The 22,595-nt window shown below is 46.6% G+C and overlaps 1 protein-coding gene across 1 annotated transcript in view; it reads left to right on the top strand.

Annotated features, from left to right (window-relative positions):
* Window positions 1-22,595, top strand: part of CLASP1 (cytoplasmic linker associated protein 1) — a 321,194-nt gene that overhangs the window by 160,773 nt on the left and 137,826 nt on the right. Inside the window, exons 11-15 of the mRNA XM_083153636.1 lie at window positions 1,071-1,163; window positions 5,810-5,955; window positions 6,177-6,312; window positions 6,815-6,885; window positions 9,055-9,114. Of these exons, the coding sequence (XP_083009762.1) occupies window positions 1,071-1,163; window positions 5,810-5,955; window positions 6,177-6,312; window positions 6,815-6,885; window positions 9,055-9,114 (506 nt within the window). The remainder of the gene's footprint in view (window positions 1-1,070; window positions 1,164-5,809; window positions 5,956-6,176; window positions 6,313-6,814; window positions 6,886-9,054; window positions 9,115-22,595) is intronic.

The raw sequence follows: 22,595 nt of genomic DNA, 5'->3' as shown, positions 1-22,595 counted from the left end.
TGCCTGCCCCAGTCTCAAGCTGGCTAATATAGCCAACTCTAGGCGGCGGTGGGGTGATGACGTTTCACATTCTCTGCTGCCGCCGATGGATGAGAGGGGGACCCGGGCCACTGATGCTGCCTTTAATTTGAGAGGGTGAGTGCAGGGATTCACATCCTGCAGGTGGAGGAAGGGGGGGGGGGGGGGCACGGAGGTCTGATGTGCCTGGCGTGGGGGGGATGGAAGGACAGGGGGAGCGGCAGAGGGGGGAGTGTGTCGGATGTGCAGCACGGCAGTGTTGCATTGCCTACTCAGAAAGCCCTGCCACACATGTGGGAGATGTGCAGGACCTTTTGAACAACTGCACAGAAAATATCCAATGGGTTCGTTCTGAATTGCAAGCAGATTTAGAACAGCGGGGCCGTGCATTTAAGTTACTGTGTGGTCTACACACAGATTTACATGTGTTTTCAGGCTTTTCTGTGTGATTTATTAAAATCGCAAAAAAAATGCCTGAATGTTGCCCCGTAGTGACCACAGATGTGGAAAGGTGGCCATCGATAAAGAAATGAAATGTTAGATGTGTTTAGTAAACTTTATTATTTTTGTATGCATGCATGCATGCATGCATGCATGCATGCATGCGTGTGTGTGTGTGTACAGAACTGAGGAGCACAGTTACAGGGACCTACTTTCAGCCTAAATCCAAACTTATTTTATTACGTATTTATTGCAATGTGATCCCATAGCCACACCCACGCATTGCAGGTAATCGTGGCAATTTTTTAAAGTGTGATTTGCATTTTGGTTTTTAAGAAAAAACAAAACTGTATCTTTCTTAATGAATAGAACACAATCGCATTTCTAATTGATAAATTTATACTTAATTTTTTTATCCTCCATTATATCACTTTTATTGATAGGGGCCCCCTCAAGTTAGTCTGGCCCTACATCTCTGCCCACTTCAAAACTAGCAACATTCAGCAAATTATTGAATATGGTATCTCCTGATTTAGATAATCCTTTCAGGAAAAAAAAAATGAAGCCATTCTATAACCTTTCTAAAGTCGTCTGGTTTAACTTTCTTGTAGATTTATTCAAGCAGAGACCTTGAGGAATCGATCAATAAAATCCGGGAAATACTGTCTGATGATAAGCATGACTGGGAGCAGCGAATTACTGCGGTAAGATGCTTGCAGGACCTTTACAAATATGTTGTTTTTTAGCTTCTACTGCAATAGTCTTTGTCTGTAACCTATCTGGACTTTGTAGTTTCTGTTATCATAGGTCATATACCATATATACAACTATAAGTGCTGTCTTTTGTATATAATACAGTATCTGTATTTGAAGAGGATTGATGTCGCTGTAATAACATACAGATGTGTCCCTCCTTATCTTACACGTGATGCATGCACCTCATGTATTAAAAAGTGTTACACTGTGCTCCCATTCCTGGGCACACTTGCTGTGACTAGCTTACTGTGATGTGTATGTTTCCTGTGTAAGCTTAGAGGGGACATATGCTGTATAAGTTTACGTTTGGAGAATAATGCTATCACATATGTCAGAGTCCTTAAGGCACCCGGGTGTGATATGGGGATCCCAACTGCCCGGAGTCAGACAGCATGGCGAGCGCAAAAAAGCATCTTGCGGGCTCGCCACGTAAAGCACCCAATTGCTCAGCACCAGAAAAGGTGAGGAGAGGAGAGTACAGAGCAGAAACCCTTTTCCGGTCCGGTAGCTTACGGATCATCGTGCGGACTGGACATTCTACAAGTTCAGGAACATTCCCCCTCCACTGCGCACATATCGCGTGTCTAAGTTGAAGATATTTATAGAAGTAGTGGCGTGGAATTGCATACATAGACACCAATTGTTCAAAGAAGTGTAGTACCCCATCCTGGAAAAGATGACCAATTTCAGAGACCCCAAAGGACGTCCAATCCAGACCAGCCCTTAGCTTGTGAAGTTCAGGAAAGTCTTTATTTCTCCAGATAGGGGAACAGGAATCTAGCACCGGGTTGCCCAATTTGACCCCAACCGCTAACAACACCTTACAGGCCTGTTGCAGAAGGGGGGGAAGTGCGGTCAAAGGCGTTCGTGCCAATAAAAATTGCAGAGGTGTGAAAAGTAAACCCACCTTACTTAAGAGGGCAATAGGTAAGTTCCCATAATGCGCAGGCGCAACCCATTCCACTAACTGAGCCAGCTGGGCAGCTAAGTAGTATAATCTGAGATCAGGCAGTGCCAGACCCCCGTCGTATCTGGACCTGTATAGAGTTTTTGCCGCTATCCGTGAACGTTTGCCTCCCCAAATAAAGGAGACAATATATCGGGTAATAAGCTTGAATTGGGAAACTGGAACATACACCGGGGAATTTTGGAGAATATATAGAAATTTGGGCTGGACAATCATTTTAATGAGGTTCACTCTATCAGTAGTTGATAAAGGGAGCGTCTGCCAAACCCGAGTTCTTTGGCATAATGAATCAATTTGCGGGGTCAAATTTAGAGTTATAAAGTCAGAGGGGGAATGGGAAACCTGTATACCTAGATATTTAAATTGTGTACACCAGCAAAGAGGATAATTATATAGAGAGGGTTGCTGTGTGGTAGGAAGCAAAGGAAACACAACTGATTTATCCCAGTTAATTCCCACCCCAGAGAAACGGGCGTATTCCATCATCAGGGTAAGGAGTGCTGGTAAAGAGGAAGCCATATTAGACAGATACAGGATCACTTATTTACAATATTATTCTGTGTGGAGAGCTATGATTGATGTCATTCCTTTACAATGTAGGGTGCTGTCTTTTTAGCTTTTTATGTTTTTCTGATGTTTTTATTATCCAGCTATCCAATTCTTATGTTTTTCCAATGTATTTTATTGGGCTATCCAATTACAAATGCCTGATAAAAAGCACAAGGTCACCCAAAAACACACAGATTCAGTGGAAAGTGGGATTGATTTCAGGCATTTGACTTTGCCTGTCTGAGGCAGGCAAAACAAAATACCCAATAAGCCCCACATGCACCGGTTTATTGGGATCAATTAGACACCCACAAGCCTTTTACCCCCATCGTATGTACAATATGCCCAACGTTTATATCATCAACGATGCATGCCAGCGATATTGTTCAGTATGTACACTCAATATAATTTGCCCTGGAGTTCAAAGGAAAACGCTTCCGATATCACTCATGGAGCATAATGTGCGCAGTGGTAGCCAACCCTAGCCCTCGAGAGCTACCAGCAGTTCACATTTTCCAGACAACCTAGCTGCTGCACAGCTGCACTCATTAATCACTGACACATTTTAAAAGATCCACAGATGGAGCTAATTACTTCACTTGTGATTCTGTGAGGAGACCTGCAAAACATGCACTGTTGGTAGCTCTCGAGGACTAGGGTTGGCTACCCCAGGTCTAGCGTGTATGGTGCTTTAAACACTCCCTAGAGTTTTTTGTCCATGTTCACATGATAGCATCATGCAGTTGTGGAAGATTTGGCGTGTGCACATTCATGATGCAAATGCTCCATTCTGTCACAAATGTTCTTTAATGGCTAAGATCTGGTGACTTATTGAGCCACAGGAGTAAACTGAAGTCATGTGTGTGGAACCAGCTTCAGGTCAAGTGTAATTTTTACATGGGGCTTTATTCTTAAGTTAGAAACAATTTTAAGGTACACTAGGCTGTGGTTTTTAAACTACTGTATACCCATTTGGCATTAAGGACCCTAATGTTTACCAAGAAAATAGTTCTCACACAATTACACCACCATCAACCTGCACCATTAATACAAGGTGTGCTGTTTGCTGTTCTAAACTGACAAGGTTGAAAGGTGCTATCATGCACATTACTTCTTGTCTGTTACTGTAGCAAACGTTTGACCATTAGTAAACCTTTGTTTTGAAAATTGTGTTTTCTCTCAATGAACTGACTCTTAATGGATTTTTTTTAAACTTAATCTCTTTTAACACTATAGACCTCTAACTCATGCTTGCCTACTTTTGAAAACTAGTTTCAGTGAGATTATAGTTGGTAGTACTATTTTGCACAGCGCCCCATTGAGGGGGCATGTCATACTACTTCCAAACGGCATGTTTAGAGCCATATATGGAGAGATTGTGAAACAGAGATTGAGAACGTGGTACCTAGAATTGTGGGTGTGTACTGCTATATCTGAGAGGAGTGTTTTAAAAAGACTTTTATCTAAATGTAGATTAGCCCCAAAGCAGTTAGTAAGAGCTACTATACTTACTAAAGTGCTGGGAAATGGTGCTGACGATTCAATGTAAATGTATCTATCTCTTATTCCTTTTTCCCAAAAATATTTAACAGTGTAATGTAGGCTAGGTAAAATGAGGGAGATTGCTACACTAATGAGGGAGAGAGGGAGATTGCTGTTATTTCAGGGAGTCTCCTGCAGAATGCTAGAGGGTAGGCAACTATGCTCTAACTGCATAAGAAAATAAGTGATAAGTGCATGAAAATCCCAGGTGATCAGCAGTTTGAGAATATCAAACATACTGCCTGACATCAACAATCATTTCATAGTCAAGTCAATTATGTAGGGTGCACACTAGAAATGTAAAATAAAAATAATTACGGAACCCCAGCAAGTTACTGCAGAAGGTCATCACATCACATGTGTGGTCAGCAGACAGCACATACATGGCAGTACTGTGGAGGCACAACATGATGGGTGGAGCCTAAAATAACAGACAATTTAACAGATTGTTTAGACTCCTTGAATCACTGACTGAGATTAGAAAAGTCCTCAGCCTGATGGTCAGCAACATGGAGTCGTTACTCTATGTTGAGAAGGTCGAGATCCACTTTGGGGTCAGGAGCCACAGTTTGAGAACTTGTGCACTAGAATGATCACGATCGTGAGATGATCTTATGATGGTCTCACGATCTGTTGGAGCACATGATCTGCACACGATCTGTACTCAGTTGAAGGGATCTTTTACAAATCCTGACTGCAGTTGGTAGGATCTCCAAAACGAACAGCGGGATGCGCATCAGTATTGAATCAGATCTAAAACATGCAAAAATATGCCCAATTTACATACAATCGGTTGAAATTGCATTGAAATTGACAGGATTGAGGCCAAATTGCTCTGGTGTGTACCCAGCAAAAGATCATATTGCTTCATACTTTAGTATGGTCTGTATGATGGTATGCCTTCAGTTGTTGCAATGTGATTGTTAAATTAGATATTTGCGTTAAAAAGCAGGAATATAAAGTTATCATCTAAATATACTGTATATTCACAAAAACAATACTGTATATTGATATATTAGTGTTCATTTTAGCACCCCCCATATTTGAAAACCCATGCAGTTCCTCTTCCCTACCTGAGGTGTCGCTGTCTGCTGTAGTGCTTGTAGCACAGTGTGGTCTGTATATCAGCCATGATATGCAAACCAGACCTGTGCTAGAAACACCACAGTAGACAGCGACACCCCAGGCAGGGAAGAGGAACTGCATGGGTTTTCAAATATGGCGGGTGCTAGAATGAACACTAGGTATATTTAGCATCTGATCAAATAATGTGTTTTCATGTGGAAAGAAAGTGTATGGTGTATATATATAGTTGATTAATTTTAAAATGTTATACATTAACTGCCTGTTTTTTTTTGTAACATGCAAATATTTTATGCTAGACAACTAGGTATTAAACGCAAATTATTATTTTTTGTTCTCTATTCCATAATATTCAAATGCAGTTTAATATAACTAATGAATTCTAGATCCCAGTATGTACACAAAACAAAAACATCAAGGCTGATTAAATCTATAAATTTTATGTGTTTGCAGCTTAAGAAAATCAGATCTCTGCTCTTGGCTGGTGCTGCGGAATATGACTCCTTTTTCCAGCACCTGCGTCTTCTTGATGGAGCTTTCAAGCTGTCTGCTAAGGATTTGCGTTCACAGGTGGTCCGAGAAACCTGTATTACCCTTGGGTAAGTAGTATGTAGACCGTGACCTTGCCGACATTAGGCTTTCACTTATAACTGCAAATTTTCAATCCACCGTGAAATACAATGCAAAATGTAGCACATTAGCAACTGAATAATTTCAAGATGTGCACTGGTTCTTTTATTCTTGGTTCATGATTTTAATGCATTTAACTTTGCAGTACTGTATATGCTTTGATGATGACTTCTAGTTTTTTACTTTCTAGGCATCTTTCATCTGTTCTGGGGAACAAATTTGACCATGGAGCAGAAGCAATTATGCCCACTGTTTTCAATTTAGTCCCTAACAGTGCCAAAGTGATGGCCACCTCTGGAGTGGTAGCTATTCGTTTAATTATACGTGTAAGTACACTATTTACAGAAACTTTTTTTAATTTTGGATTAGACAATCTCCACACATAGGACCGTATTCAATGCGACCGGCGAGGGGGTTAAATGGCGCAAATAGCCGAAAACAAGCAATCCTTGCCATTTAACCCCCGTGCCATCTCATTCTATTCTATGTACCGGGGAATTCCTCGCTGTCAGAGGACTCCGAGGGAACTGGCTGCATTTAGCCACGAGCCTCGCTGTTTTAGCATGCCGTTTTCCCTTCGCTACAAAAACCTAGCAGGGGTAAACAGTGTGTGCAGGGGGTCAGTTCAATACTGACCCTGCGAGCTGTGACAGTGAGCAGTCCGCACTGCTCACTGTCAAAGCTTGCAAAAACCATAGAATACACCCCATAGACAACCTCTTTTTTTTTTTTTTTTTACAGAACAATCACAGCTTGGGTTGGTGTGTTCTGTCTTATAACTTACTGTAATGTTTTCAAATAATTCAATGTTTCTCTTCATATTTGCAGCAAACACATGTCCCAAGGCTAATACCGATAATCACAAGTAACTGCACCTCCAAGTCTGTCGCAGTGCGAAGGTTTGTAGCTTCTGCAGAGATCAGAGTTCTGTACAACTGTCATCTCTGGATTCTATATTATGAAAGTTGGTGGGATTTTTTTGTGCTGCTGATTTTCTTTTTTTTTTCTATTGTTTTTCTCTAGGTAAACTTGCACAAAACTGTTTTTTTTTTTCATGTTTTGGAGAGTTGTCACTGTTTCTTTGGGACAAGAACAACTTGATGAATTATGCTACAAAGTCCAGGGGCACTGCAACTCCAAATAAATGGTTTTAGTAAAAAGATACAATATATATATTTTATTACATCTCATGCCTCATAAAACAGATAAATAAAATATGTATCCATAGAGCTCAAAGTATCATTAGACTAAGGTGATCAGTGTTAAAATATACATAGAAATAACGTTATTTCTAAAGGGTTACGGTGTCTACCATTGGTGGACATGGACAGAAGGTGGACACATCTTATGGTCAACATTGGCATGGTCGGAACCCACAAGGTCTACGTGTGTTTTTCATAGATTTTGTATGGTGTAATTGTACTGCATCCAGGTGCATGACTCGTTGTGCTTGTCATGCTTCGGGCACACTATTATATTCTCACTCTATGCCCACTTCAATGGTTTTGTATGAACCACTTCGGTCTACGCAAAAAAAGGGGGAAAACACGTCGACCTTGTAGGTGTTGACCATGCCCATGTCGACCTTAAGCTTGTGTCGATGGTCTGTAAAAGACGGCTGATAGTATTGTCAACCATTTAATCCCTTCAGTGGCAATCCTGAGAATTTTCCAGACTGTGCCTCAGTACCCAGTCTGGAAAGCCCAGAAAATTCTCGGGATTGCAACGGTTTAGTGCCGATGGACTACAAAGTGTATTTTGTGATCAGGTGCGCACAACACAAAAGCAGCTTATCAACAGTTAAGGTGACATTCAATAAACACCTTGCATAGTGAATAGACAAAACAAAATGTGAAACTGTTGAATTAGCGCCAATGGTGTTCCCAAAATTAATAAATCCGTGTGGAATGTCACAAAGAATACAAAGGTAATGTCACCAATGGTGGTCCCATGAGGGGTAGGATTTTCAAGGGTTAAATCCTCCCAATAGCCACATCCTCTCAGTGGTGGCAAATATATGAAATGACATAATGAAAGAAATAATAGGGCATAACTTTAAAAACAGGTTGATTTAATATAGATGTGCACTTACAATTTGCATATAGATAACAAGCATGGAAATTAAAAACTGCGGTCAAACAGAATGGTCCAGGGTGCCAAGTCCCACTAGGTCCGGATACTGGGAGAAGCTGAAGCCTTGGATCCCGCAAGAGCAGGGCTGGGCAATTGCGGCCCTCCAGATGTTGAGGAACTACACATCCCAGCATGCCTTGCATCAGTTTCAGCATGGTCACATAGCAAAACTAATGCAAAGCATCCTGGGATGTGTAGTTCCTCAACATCTGGAGGGCTGCAATTGCCCAGCCCTGCGCAAGAGAGTCCGTTTGGAGCGAGTAGGAACACGCTGCTGAGTAAGGACCTATTGGTCCGAAATGCATTTGGCGTGTCTTGCCTTTTAATATACTCGCTCCACTTTTCTGCAGGTCCTAACACTATTGCTCAAAATGATTACAATAAACATAGCTACTGTATCACATTAATGTATGATTTAAGGCATGCTATCTGGTCTAATGCTATATAATTATACTGACTGTATATTTATTGTGAGGTAATAAAATTGTTGTTTTCAAATGCAGAATTAGTTATTGCTGCACATAAATTCTGCCTTTAGAATTACTATTTTATACGGTCTTGCCCAGGGCTGGGCAAATGCGGCCCTCCAGACCCCAGCATGCCTTGCATCAGTTTCAGCATGGCCACATAGCAAAACTAATGCAAAGCATCCTGGGATGTGTAGTTCATCAACATCTGGAGGGCCGCAATTGCCCAGCCCTGGTCTTGCCCCTTACTAATTATTACTGTTTGAATCTGTTGTGCATGAGGACTTTATAAACAATATTACAGAGTTTTCTTCTGTATACATGAAAATGTACATATGATATCTGTACAACAGCACGAAAACATAAATAAGACCTGTCAGTGTTATGTATAGTGTGAGCATAAAAGCTTGCATATATCTGGGAGGACTGGGGTATTATATCTAATATAATGTCTTTGTGTGCTTATAGACGCTGTTATGATTTTTTGGAGCTACTCCTACAAGAATGGCAAACTCACTCACTGGAAAGGTGAGAGGGGAACAGGTCCTTCCACCTGTCCATCTTCCTTACACACTTAACTGTGCACTATAAATATTATCTTGCTACATCACATACTCCTCACAAACATATGTTCCTTTGTGTAAAGTATTGTATGGGATTTCTTTATAAATTAATATGTTAGAGTACATTGAACATGGAATATGTGTAGTGTGAGATACATATTCGCTTGTTCTCAACAGTGTATTTGTCAGCATATAAAACATCAGACTCTCATCAGTATTGGGGTAAGAACCACATGGTATAAAATAGATTCCACCAGCATACTCTGCTCTACCGTTGTTCAGGGGATGCACTGATGGTGCGTTAAGCAGTTTAACATCCCCGGACAGACGTTAGAGTGTGTGTGTGTGGTGGTGGAATTTATTATATACAACGTGGTTCTTAGCCCACATTGATGCAAGTCTGATGTCTTATATGCTGACAAATACGCTGCAAAAAAAATTCTGAATAAATTATATGGCACTATGAAGCGCTTTTATGAATAAACAATATGGCACTCTGCATTTGTGTATGTGTGTATATATACAAAGTGGTATGTCCTCTGCGCCTTCAGTGTTTTTTTATAAAATAAACAGTTAGTGCTGTAACGATCCTTAAAGAAATTTAATATTCTGCGTACCAGCAAGTAGCAAGAAATTTGCATGTAGCAATTTCTCTCTCTTGAAGGGGTTTCTCTCGTTCCTCTCTGTCCGTCTCAGAAATATGTTTCAAACATGAGGGAAGTGATACGGAGAGTAGGTTATCATTTACCCCGAGAGAGATAAATAAGGTGACTTTGTGGATCAGATATAAATATTATAAGTGCTTGTGCATAGGAAATTGGTGGGTGAACAACGCCACCTTGTGGTTAGATAAAATTGCACACAGTGGTCACCTTGTGAGCAAAAATGTAATTAGGAAGGAGTAAATGTCATGAAACTCACACTGGGATTATATGTGACCAGGTGATGATTCCAGCAGGTATCCTCCAAAGGCCCTTAAAACCAAAAAATTCTCCCAATATGGGAAGAAATCATAGCGTAATATTGTTTTATATGTAAAAAATTATTTATTTATAACAATATAGATCATGAAAAACGTATATAATAAAAATATGTAGCATAAAAAACAGTGTGGATGGACCCGTACATTGACAATAATGTTCAATTGCTTATCTGGTTTGTGCTGCCAGCGGGGATGGAGAGGTGTTAGCCCAACCGGTTTCGTCCCTTTAGACCATAGAATGGGACTTCATCAGGGGTTAAAGATGAGGTGACCAGGACAGTAAGAGGTATAAATAGCCTCCAGCGTAAATCTTAAGTGGCTGGCGTCCGGAAGACTGCACTGCGCATGCGCGCGAGTCCCGCGTTGCTATGGCAACATTCGGGACTTCATTGCCGGGGAATAGATGGATGTGCGCATGCGCGAGGCACATCGCGATATCGCGAGTATGCTGTATATACAGCTACTCCATTTTTGTTGTGGTTTCCCTGTCTAGGGACACCGTGCGCTTGCGCGGTGATTGTGTAGTATCGCGAGGAGGCTGTCTTAGCCATCCTCCATAGTTACAATGAAGTTTTCAGCAGCGTTATCTACAGCGCTGGTGGTGAATTTAGGAGATAACTGCGCATGCGTTGGGACATTGGATTACTGAAGCTATAAGCTCAGTATATTACATAGAGTTCAAAATAGTATTTAGATCGTTATATAAACACCAGTGTTATTACATATATATAGAAACATCATGCACAAGAAATATTACGCATGCAAAAGGATATGTATAGGAATATCATGCATTTATGTCACTATTCCAACACAATTGCTCAGTGTGGATCCACTGTAGCAATGAGTTGGACACTAACACCATGCAGACACCTCCTAAAGGTTAATTAACGTGTAGTAGCTACACATACCCATATATATTCATAAAGTAAGCAGAGCAATAAAAAACAGCAAAATACAGAATAATAAAAAATATAATAAATATATAATAAAACAGGCAGAAAAGATATTGAAAAAATATTTAGCAGCATTGTATATGATAAAATAAGCTACATTAGTAGATATATGCACATATATATGTAAGATGATATAAATACAGTTAAAAACCAAAACTATATTCTCACATCCCCATATACAGTATTGACCACATGTTAACTGTCTTATATCCAGATGTTGGTATTCAGATAAAAGGTGCAATTTCATAGGAGTCATTTAGTCCAAAAGGTGTCAGGGTATTCAATGAATATATCCAAAACATTTCTCGTTGGGAAAGTTTCTTATCTCTGTCGCCTCCCCTCTCCCCCAACGTAACCTGTTCTATAGCCTTAAACGATATATGATCAGGGTTAGACTTGTGTATGTTCAAAAAATGTCTAGGGACGGAGTGATTTTCCATTTTGTTTTTAATGGCCCTGACATGCTCCTGTATCCTTATTTTCAACGGTCTCTTAGTTTTACCTATGTATTTGTATCCACAAGTGCACTCCAGACAATAGATTACATAGGTGGTGAGGCAGTTCATTTTTTGTTTTATTTTGTGATGGACAGTTGAGTTATGATTGGCAACACTTTTACCATCTTTATGGGCGTATTTACAGATGCAGCATTGATTGCATCTAAAAAATCCAGTGGTGTTTAACCAAGAATTAGTGGGGTTGCTTGGTGCATGTTTTAATAAACTGGGTGCTAAGATCTCCTTAAGGTTTCTGGCCTTCTTAAAAATTATTTTGGGTTGTTGCGGCAGGGTATCTTTTAAAACGGGGTCTAGTTTGAGTATTGCCCAGTGTTTCTTCAATGTCTTTCTTAGTTTAGTTTCTCCCGAATTATATGTTGTTATGAAATTGGCGTGTTGGTTTTCTTCTTTTTCTTTATTTTTATATATGAGAAGTTCTTCCCTATTTTGCTCCTTAGCTCTGATACTTGCTTGTTCAATCAGGGGTGTGGGGTATATATATACTAGGTGATTCATCGCGCCCTACGGGCGCTCTTCACACCGTCGTAAGGGGCTGCGCCCCCTTAATTTGTGAACGTTTGTATATGAGAAATATGGTTAGAATTGTATGAAAGATGCCCTGTATTGCAACTTAGGTGTCCGCGAATCGCGGGAGGGGGGGTCGCGGAGGGTGCCGCGAATTGCAGGAGGGGGGGTCGCGGGAGGTGCCGCGAATTACAGGAGGGGGGGTTGTGGGGGGGTGTATGCTGCGAATCGCGGGAGGGGAGGGATTGCAGAGAATCGCGGGAGGGGGGTCGCGGGGTGGGTTGCTGCAAATCGCGGGAGGGGGGTTACGGAGGCGGGGGTTGCGGCGAATCATGGTAGGGGGGGTCGCGGGGGGTGTGCCGTGAATCACGGGAGGGAGGTCACGGGGTGGGGTGCCGAGAATCGCGGGGGTGTGTGTTGCGGGGGGGGGGGGGGTGGGGGGGGTGTGACGCGAATCGCCACAAGAAAAAATCAACACAGAAAGGTCAACACATGTAAATGTTGACATAAGTGTGGCACTTCATTGGTGTCCATGTCGACACATGAGAATGAATATGAAAACATTCAAAAAATGAAAAAAAAAAACTTCAAAAACTCATGTCAACCTTTTTCATTGTCGACCATAGCCATGTCAGTGTTTTCCATGTGCAATTTAATTCTGGAGCTGCCGCGAATCGCGGGGGGGGGTGCCGCGAATTGCGGGAGGGGGGGGTCGCGGGGGTGGGTGCCGCGAATCGCGGGAGGGGGGGTTACGGGGCGGGGGTTGCGGCGAATCATGGGAGGGGGGGTCGCGGGGGTGTGCCGTGAATCACGGGAGGGGGGGTCACGGGGTAGGGTGCCGAGAATCGCGGGGGAGGTGTGTGTGTGTGTGTGTGTGTGTGCCGTGAATCGCGGGAGTGGGGGTTGTGGGGGGGGGGTGTGACGCAAATCGCCACAAGAAAAAATCAACACAGAAAGGTCAACACATGTAAATGTTGACATAAGTGTGCCACTTCATTGGTGTCCATGTTGACACATGACAATGAATATGAAAACATTCAAAAAATGAAATAAATCTTCAAAAACTCATGTCAACCTTTTTCATTGTCGACCATAGCCGTGCCAGTGTTTTGCATGTGCCATTTAATCCTGGGGCTGCCGCGAATCGCGGGGGGTGCCGCGATTTGCGAGAGGGGGGGGTTGCGGGGGGTGGGTGCCGCGAATCGCGGGAGAGCGGGGTTCATGGGGGTTCCGGTGGGGGGTTGCCGCGAATTGCGGGAGGGGGGGGGGTCGCGAATCGCCGGAGGGAGGGTTGCGGGGGGTGTGAGGCGAATCGCCACAAGAAAAAATCAACACAGAAAGGTCAACACATGTAAATGTTGACATAAGTGTGGCACTTCATTGGTGTCCATGTCGACACATATGAATGAATATGAAAATATTCAAAAAATGACAAAAAAACTTCAAAAACTCATGTCAACCTTTTTCATTGTCGACCATAGCCATGTCAGTGTTTTCCATGTGCAATTTAATTCTGGAGCTGCCGCGAATCACGGGGGGGGGGTTCCGCGAATTGCGGGAGGGGGGGACGCGGGGGTGGGTACCGCGAATCACGGGAGGGCGGGGTTCACAGGGGTTCCGGTGGGGGGTTGCCGCGAATTGCGGGAGGTGGGGGGTCACGGGGGGTGCCGCGAATCGCGGGAGGGGGGGTTGCGGGGGGGTGTGACGCGAATCGCCACAAGAAAAAATCAACACAGAAAGGTCAACACATGTAAATGTTGACATAAGTGTGCCACTTCATTGGTGTCCATGTCGACACATGACAATGAATATGAAAAAATTAAAAAAATTAAAAATAAATCTTCAAAAACTCATGTCAACCTTTTTCATTGTCGACCATAGCCATGTCAGTGTTTTGCATGTGCCATTCAATCCTGGGGCTGCTGCGAATTGCGGATGGGGGGTGCCGCGAATCGCGGGAGGGGGGTCGCAGGGGGGGTGCCGCCAATCGTGCAAGGGGGGGTCGCGGGGGGTTCTTTTTGCCGCGAATCGCGGGAGGGAGGTCGTGGGGGGGGGGGGGGGGGTTTCCGCGAATCGGGGGGGGGGGGGTCACGGGGGAGGGTTTGCCGCGATTCGCGGGAGGGGGGGTCACGGGGTGGTGGTTATGCCGCGAATTGCGGGAGGGGTCGTGGGGGGGTTCTTTTTGCAGCGAATCGCGGGAGGGGGGGTCGCGGGGGTGTTTTTGCTGCGAATCGCGGTAGGGGGGGTCGCGGGGGAGCGGGTGTTTTTGCCGCGAATTGCTGGAGGGGGGGGGGGGGCGCGGGGGGGGGAGGTTTTGCCGCAAATCGCGGGAGGGGGGCGCTCACCTGGTGGCTGTGGAGTAGCAGTGCTGGGCAACATGGGAAGGCAGTGGGTGTCTGGCACTGTCTGTGGGCTCACTGGGCTGGTTCTCTGTCACATACCTCCCAACATGACCCTCTCCAGGAGGGACACAATGCTCTGTTTCTAGACTTCCCCTTAATGTATGATTGCCATCACCTGTTTTAAACAGGTTAATTTCTCAGAAAGGTGTTCAGCACAGATGAAGGCAATCACACATTAAGAGGAAAGTCCAGGAACAGAGCGTTATAGACACAGACACCCACTTTGAGTGACAGATGTAGCCAAATATATAGGAGATAGAGATATATATATATATATATATATATATATATCTCTATATATATATATATATATATATATATATATATATATATATATATATCTATATAGATATATATATATCTATATAGATATATATATATATATCTATATAGATATCTATATATCTGTATATATATATATATCTATCTGTATATATCTGTATATATATATATATATATATCTGTATATATCTGTATATATATATATATATATATATATATCTGTATATATATATATATATATATATCTCTGTATGTGTGTATATATATATATATATATATATATATATATATATATATATCTGTATATATAGATATATATATATATATTCCAAAGACAAAAAAACTCACGGTTTCACATGTCCCATTAAGGCTTCTTACACATGATCTGGCATTTCTGAAACCTGTTGTAACTCTTCCACTCAAACGCCAAAAAGCAATGAAATTACGATCATTAAGGCTGATGCCTTAATGGACGTGTTCCTTGCGCAATACAGATATGGTACGCCATCACAGCCTGTGGGTAAGTGCAGATTCAGCACTCTCACAGAGTGAGATTGCTGTCACTCACACAATGGTGGAGCTGCTAATTCACAGATTTGTGTGCTCATTGGAATACACACATGCAGTCTATGCAACTGAAGGTCTGAGCAGTAAACAGAGCCGAGAGGGGGATGCAGTCAATTTGCCGGCGGTCGGAATCCTGACCGCCGAAATCCCGAAACTTTCTTCCTCCGTGGGTGTCCACGACACCCATAGAGGGAGAATAAAATAGCGTGCCGAGCGTAGCGAGGCACCGGGCCCGTTGCGTGGCGAGCGCAGCGAGCCCGCAAGGGGGGGCGCTCCACGTCCCCCCCATGTCGGGATTTCGGCGGTCAGAATCGCCAGAACGTCAGCGCTGGCGATCCGCCAGCAGCCTGCCTCACCATCTGACTGAGACGCGCGTGCATCTCACGCGCACACGCGTCTCAATCTCCGTCGGCGGGGCAACGGGAACCCTGTCCGTCTCCGCCTCAGGGAGACGGACAGGGTTAGGGGGGGGGGGGGTGCGGGCAGGCGGCGGGGCCCCGGGGTGACCGCCGACAAGCCGGCGGTGACCCGGGGGAGAGGCTGGAAGCGCCGTCGGAAGGGGACGTGCGCGCGCGTCCCCTTCTCGCTATAGATATGGCGCTGGCGGGGTATGGCGGCTGGCGTCGCCATTGCCATCCCCTGCAAAGATGGGACCTGCCCCATCTGTACATGACACACTGACCCTACCAGGTCATGGATCAGCTGCAGGTGTGTGAGTATGTATGTATGTATGTATGTATGTATGTATGTATGGATAGGGTTAGGCTACATATATATGTGTGTGTGTGCGCATATGTATGAATGTATGGATAGGCTATGGGTGTGTGTGTCTGTGTACAGGGTTAGGATGCAGGTGCCAGAGTCAATGATGCCTACCTATACATGACACGCTGACCCTACCAGGTCATGGAACTCCACCAGGCTGAGTGTTCCTCCCGGGGATGGCGATCAATCTGTTCCTTCTGTCTGACTTGATGGTTTCCCCTTCAGCAGCGAGTTCCAGGCAGCCGCTCCCCTTTTCCCGTGTCCGCAGATGCTGAGCAGGAACACAGAGCCAGGCCTCCCCCTTCTGGCATGGCAGTGGTGTGGTCTCCAGACTTGATCGCCGGAGTTAAAGGGAGTGTCGATGGGGGGCTGCTGCGTATGTGCCTCCTCCCATAGTCCTTCCTGCAAAGGACCGTGGGAGGAGCTACACATGACTGTGCATGCGCAGCAGCCCTCCCGGAGCCATTTTGGCTTTCTGCAATGATAACATTTGTTTTTTGGGTACGATCAAATTCTAATAAGAGAAATGTGACCTATTTTAGTCAAAAAAAAAAAGGGAGGGAGGTAGTGAGTGACACCATACCTCTGGTGCTATATTGAATAAAAAAATGAATAGCCAAGGAAAGCCGCATATGATAACATGCAAACCAGCTTTTAAGAAATAAAAGAAAACAATTGGAAAGCTGTCACAGCATTAGCAATTATACTTTTGATTAAAGTTACAAATTTCAATAATAACACAAGTGTCAGTTCATTTGAAATATCAAAAATATTTTATAAACACAAAATATATACATAAATCACATGTAATTAATGGTAAAACAATGTAATTTAAGGTGCTGGCGTCCCAATTAATTAAAAGAAATGAACATAGGAGCAGCAGACCTCACTTTTAGCTCAGGCATGATGGTGATGAAGCCATCAGAAAAGCACTGGGTGTATGTATGGTTAGGGTTATAGGCTGCGGGGTGTGTATGGTTAGGGATATAGACTGCGGGGTTTGTATGGTTAGGGACATAGACTGCGGGGTGTGTATGGTTAGGGTTATAGGCTGCGGGGTGTGTGTGTATGGTTAGGGTTATAGGCTGCGGTGTGTGTGTGTGTGTGTATGGTTAGGGTTATAGGCTGCGGGGTGTGTATGGTTAGGGATATAGACTGCGGGGTTTGTATGGTTAGGGTTATAGGCTGCGGGGTGTGTGTGTATGGTTATAGGCTGCGGGGTGTGTGTGTATGGTTAGGGGTATAGGCTGCGGTGTGTGTATGGTTAGGGTTATAGGCTGCGGGGTGTGTATGGTTAGGGTTATAGGCTGTGGGGTGTGTGTCTGTGTGATTAGTGTTATAGGCTGAAGCGGGATGTATAGTTAGGCTGCGGAAGGGAGTGTATGTTAGGTTTAGGCTGCAGGTGGGAGGAGAATGGTGGGTTGTGGGGGGGTATATAGATAGGGTTAGTCTATGGAGGTATGTATTGCTAGAGTTAGGCTGCAGGGGACAGGGATATATAGTTAAAGTTTGGATGTGGGGAGCGGGGTGTATAGTTAGTGTTAGGCTGGTGGGGAGTGGGATGAATAGTTATAGTTACGCCGTGGGGGAGGGGGGGTATATAGTTAGTTAGGCTTGGGGGGGGGGGGGGGGGTAGTGTTAGCATACCTTCCAACTGTCCCAGTGTGTCCCCTGATGGTGGTGGGGGCACTTGGGAGACGGCCGGCCGCGCGAGGTGTCCCTCTTAATGGCAGGTTTGGGGAGGTATGGTGTTAGGCTGCAGGGTGTATGTAGTAGCTACTAACCTGGCCCACTGTGCTTCAAAGGAGGCTGCTTTTGGGGCACACTCTGGATGATTCACCTCTCTGCAACTCTTCATTCATCCTGTCCGGAACTCTGGTTCCAGGTTCCCTGCAGCCTTCTTCCCCCCTTCTCCACTCTTCAGTGCACTCTCCTGAGCTTTCTAACCTTCTGCTGCTGGCACCGCGCGGTTCTCCTCTTCTGCTCCCCTCCAGCAGCCAGCACTGGGACTGGAACGGCACAGAGCAGGCTGACACGTGTCCTGTGAAGGAGTAGAGACAATGAAGATATGCCCCCACAGTGCAAGTAGTGTTCCCGCTAGGCTATTTTAGCTGGGCGCTGCGCCCTGCCCGATTTTCAAAGGGCAAAATGCGCCCTGCCCCTCTCGCAGCGCCCCGCTAACACAGCCTCACGGGGAAGCCCAGCGTCGCCGTAGACGGCGATGCCCGGCGCTTCCCCGGCAGCATAGTGGCTTCGGAGGGGCCGGTCCCACCCCCTTTGACGAAGCCGGCGGCCCGGGCACGCCCCTTTGATGATGCCGGCGGCCCGGGCACGCCCCTTTGATGACGCCGGCGGCCCGGGCACGCCCCTTTGATGACGCCGGGGCCCCGGGCACGCCCCTTTAATGACGCTGGCGGCCCGGGCACGCCCCCAGCTGTGGCCCGGTCCGCCCCCCGGCGCCCTGCCCGGTCTCCATCCTAGAGTGAACACTATGCAAGGTATGCCCACACAGTGCCACACATATGCCTCCACAATGCCAGCCATATGCCCCCCCACAGTGCCAGATATGCCCCCCACAGTGCCAGATATGCCCCCCACAGTGCCAGATATGCCCCCCACAGTGCCAGATATGCCCCCAATGCACAATATGCCCCCCACAGTGCCAAGTATGCCCCCAGTGTGCGATATGCCCCCCAAGTGTGCAATATGCCCATCACAGTGCCATGTATGCCCTCCGTGTGCGATATGCCCCCCCAAGTGTGCAATATGCCCCCACAGTGCCAGATATGCCCCCCCCCCACAGTGCCAGATATGCCCCCCACAGTGCCAGATATGCCCCCCACAGTGCCACACATATGCCCCCCACAGTGCCACACATATGCCCACACAGTGCCAGAAAGTACCAGATATGCCCCCAGTGACAGCCATATGACCCCCACAGTAACAGGCAGTGCTATTTTTCAGCAGGCTCCAGCAGGAACTGAGGCCCTTATTCTAGTTCACTTTTTCTGACAAAATCCTTCTTCGATGGACAAAACCATGTGCACCGCAGGTGAGGCAGGTGTTACTTGGGTACTCTTTACCTAGAAGGGCGCCCATCGGGGGCATCGCATGTACTAAAAAATCGCATGCGATGCGACCGACGCAATGACCGCGATTTCCCATAGGGAACAATGTTAAATGTCCCAATTGACCCGATTTTCTATAGGGAACAATGTTAAATGGCCCACAGAGGACAAATAGGCACCCTGAAGTGTGAAATGGCCCCCCCAATTGTTAACGCCACCCCACGATCAACGTCAACCCGAAGCGTGGCGAGCGCAGCGAGCCCGCGAGGGGCGGCGGTACGCGTCCTCGGACCTTTTCATACCCCCACTATCCACGTTGGCGTGGAGTTGAGAACAGAAAGTGTGGCGAGCGCAGCGAGCCACCGGCCCGAAGCGTGGCGAGCGGACGCGGACACCTTCACAGGTATACGCGTCCCCGCGCGGGCTTCACAGGTGTCCGCGTCCCCTCGCGGGGCTCGCCACGCTTCGGGCTCGCTGCGCTCGCCACACTTTCTATTCTCGACTCCACGCCGACGTGGATAGTGGGGGTATGAAAAGGTCGTAGGACGCGTACCGCCGCCCCTCGCGGGCTCGCCACGCTTCGGGTTGACGTTGATCGTGGGGTGGCGTTAACAATTGGGGGGGCCATTTCACACTTCATGGTGCCTATTTGGCCTCTGTGGGCCATTTAACATTGTTCCCTATGGAAAATCGGGTCAATTGGGACATTAAACATTGTTCCCTATGGGAAATCGCGGTCATCGCGTCGGTCCCATCGCATGCGATTTTTTTGGTCGCATGCGATGCGACCAACGAGATTTTTTTTCCCTTACGATGCCCACGATCAAAATCGTGGGCGCCCTTCTAGGTAAAGAGTACCGTTACTTGTGCAGAGATAATTAGATTTGGGTGGGGTTTTACTTCAAAGTGAGTACTATATTGCAGTTTAAAAATAAAGCAGCCAGTATTTACTCTGCACAGAAACAAAATGACTCCCCCAAATCTAATTCTCTATGCACATTTTACATCTGCCCCCCTGCAGTGCACATGGTTTTGTCCATCTAAGAAGGATTTTGTCAGAGTGAACTAGAATAAGGGCCACAGTTCCTGCTGGAGCCTGCTGAAAAGTAGCCCTTGTAACAGGTATACCCCCACAGTGCCACACATATGCCCACACAGTGCCAAATATGCCCCCAGTGCCAGATATGCCCACACAGTTTTACATGTCCCCAGTGCCAGCCATATGCCCCCACAGTGCCAGACAGTACCAGAAATGCCCCCACAGTGCCAGATATGCCCCCAGAGCCACCCATATGCCCCCGACAATGCTAGGTATGCCCCCACTCTGCCAGATATGCCCCCACAGTGCCAGCCATTTTGCCCCACAGTGCCAGCCTTATGCCCCCACAGCTACTTAGGCCCCTATAGTGCCAGATATGCCACACAGTGCCACATATGCCCCACACAATGCCACAGATATGCCCACACAATGCCAGCCATATGCTACCACACAGTGCCAGCCAGTACCTTATATGCCTCCACAGTGCCAAATATGACCCCCACAGTGCTAGGTATGTCCCCCACAGTGCCACATATATGCCCACACAGTGCCACATATATGCCCACACAATGCCACAGATATGCCCACACAATGCCAGCCATATGCTACCACACAGTGCCAGATAGTAGCAGATATGCCCCCACAGTGCCAGACAGTACCAGATATGCCCCCAGTGCCAGCCTCATGCACCCCACAGTGCCAGCCATATGCTACCACACAGTGCCAGCCATATGCTACCACACAGTGCCAGCCATATGCTACCACACAGTGCCAGCCATATGCTACCACACAGTGCCAGCCATATGCTACCACACAATGCCAGACAATACCAGATATGCCCCCCACAGTGCCAGATATGCCCCCCACAGTGCCAGATATGCCCCCCACAGTGCCAGATATGCCCCCCACAGTGCCAGACAGTACCAGATATGCCCCCAGTGTCAGATATGCCCCCACATTGCCAGACAGTAACAGATATGGCCCCACAGTGCCAAATATGCCCACTGTGCCAGGTATGCCCCCCCAGTGCCACACATATGCCCCCAGTGCCAGGCAGTACCAGATATGCCCCCACAATGTCAGCCATATGCCCCCCCACAGTGCCACACATATGCCCCCACAGTGCCACACATATGCCCCCACAGTGCCACACATATGCCCCCACAGTGCCACACATATGCCCCCACAGTGCCACACATATGCCCCCACAGTGCCACACATATGCCCCCACAGTGCCACACATATGCCCCCACAGTACCAGGTAGGCCCCTATAGTGCCAGATATGCCCCCCAGTGCCATCCATATGCGACCACAGTGCCAGCCATATGCGACCACAGTGCCAGCCAGTACCAGATATGCCCCCAACGCCAGATATGCCCCCCACAGTGCCAGCCATATGCCCCACAGTGCCGGACAGTACCAGATATGCCCCCACAGTGTCAAGTATGCCCCCGACAGTGCCAGGTATGCCCTCCACAGTGCCAGGTATATGCCCACAGTGCCAACCATATGCCCCCACAGTGCCAGACAGTGCCAGGTATGCCCCCACAGTGCCACACATATGCTCACACAGTGCCAGCCATATGACCCCACAGTGCCAAATATCCCCACAGTGCCAGGTATGCCCCCACAGGGCCAGGTATGCCCCCCACATGGCCACACATATGCCCACAGTGCCACACATATGCCCCCACAGTGCCAGGTATGGCCCCCACAGTGCCACACATGCCCACACAGTGCCAGACAGTATATGTCCCCACAGTGCCAGCCATATACCTCCCACAGTGCCATATATGCCCCCACAGTGCCAGCCATATGCCCCACACAGTACCAGATATGCCCCCCACAGTGCCAGCGGTGCCATCTATTCCAGCTGCCATTTATGAGGGTGGTCCCCCGGGAGCATTCTCTCTCTCCTCCCTCCCCCCCCCCCCCCAATGAAGATACCAAAGCTGCCTTTATTTAGGCAGCGGTACCCGGCGGCAGCAGCGTTGGTATCTTCATACAGCCCCCGTCTCCTCAAACTGCAGGGACTTACCACACCTCTCATGTCTCCACTCTGCCTCCTGGTAGCCGCTGCTGACTGCCACCTTTGATCGGTGAGATACTGCGGTGCTCACCCTTCGCCTCTCCTCAGCAGCACTTCTGCACGGGACCACCTAACGCGCAGGGGTTCCCGCTCCTGTCACGAGCGCACTAACTTTATAAGAGGCAGTACTATATTTCTGCATGGTACAGTCCACCAGTTGTTGCCATAGAGGAGACTGTTTGGAAGAGTCCACTTTTCCTGCTTTGAGGGAAGTCAATACTGTTTATTTTATCCCTTATCATTTAGTACCTAAATAATCTTCTTATGTGAAAAGTG

This window comes from Crinia signifera, chromosome 7, assembly GCF_055691185.1.
Source record: "Crinia signifera chromosome 7, ASM5569118v1, whole genome shotgun sequence".
NCBI lineage: Eukaryota > Metazoa > Chordata > Amphibia > Anura > Myobatrachidae > Crinia > Crinia signifera.
The sequence above is the reverse complement of the archived record's forward strand: the minus strand, read 5'-3'. Positions and strand labels throughout refer to the sequence as shown.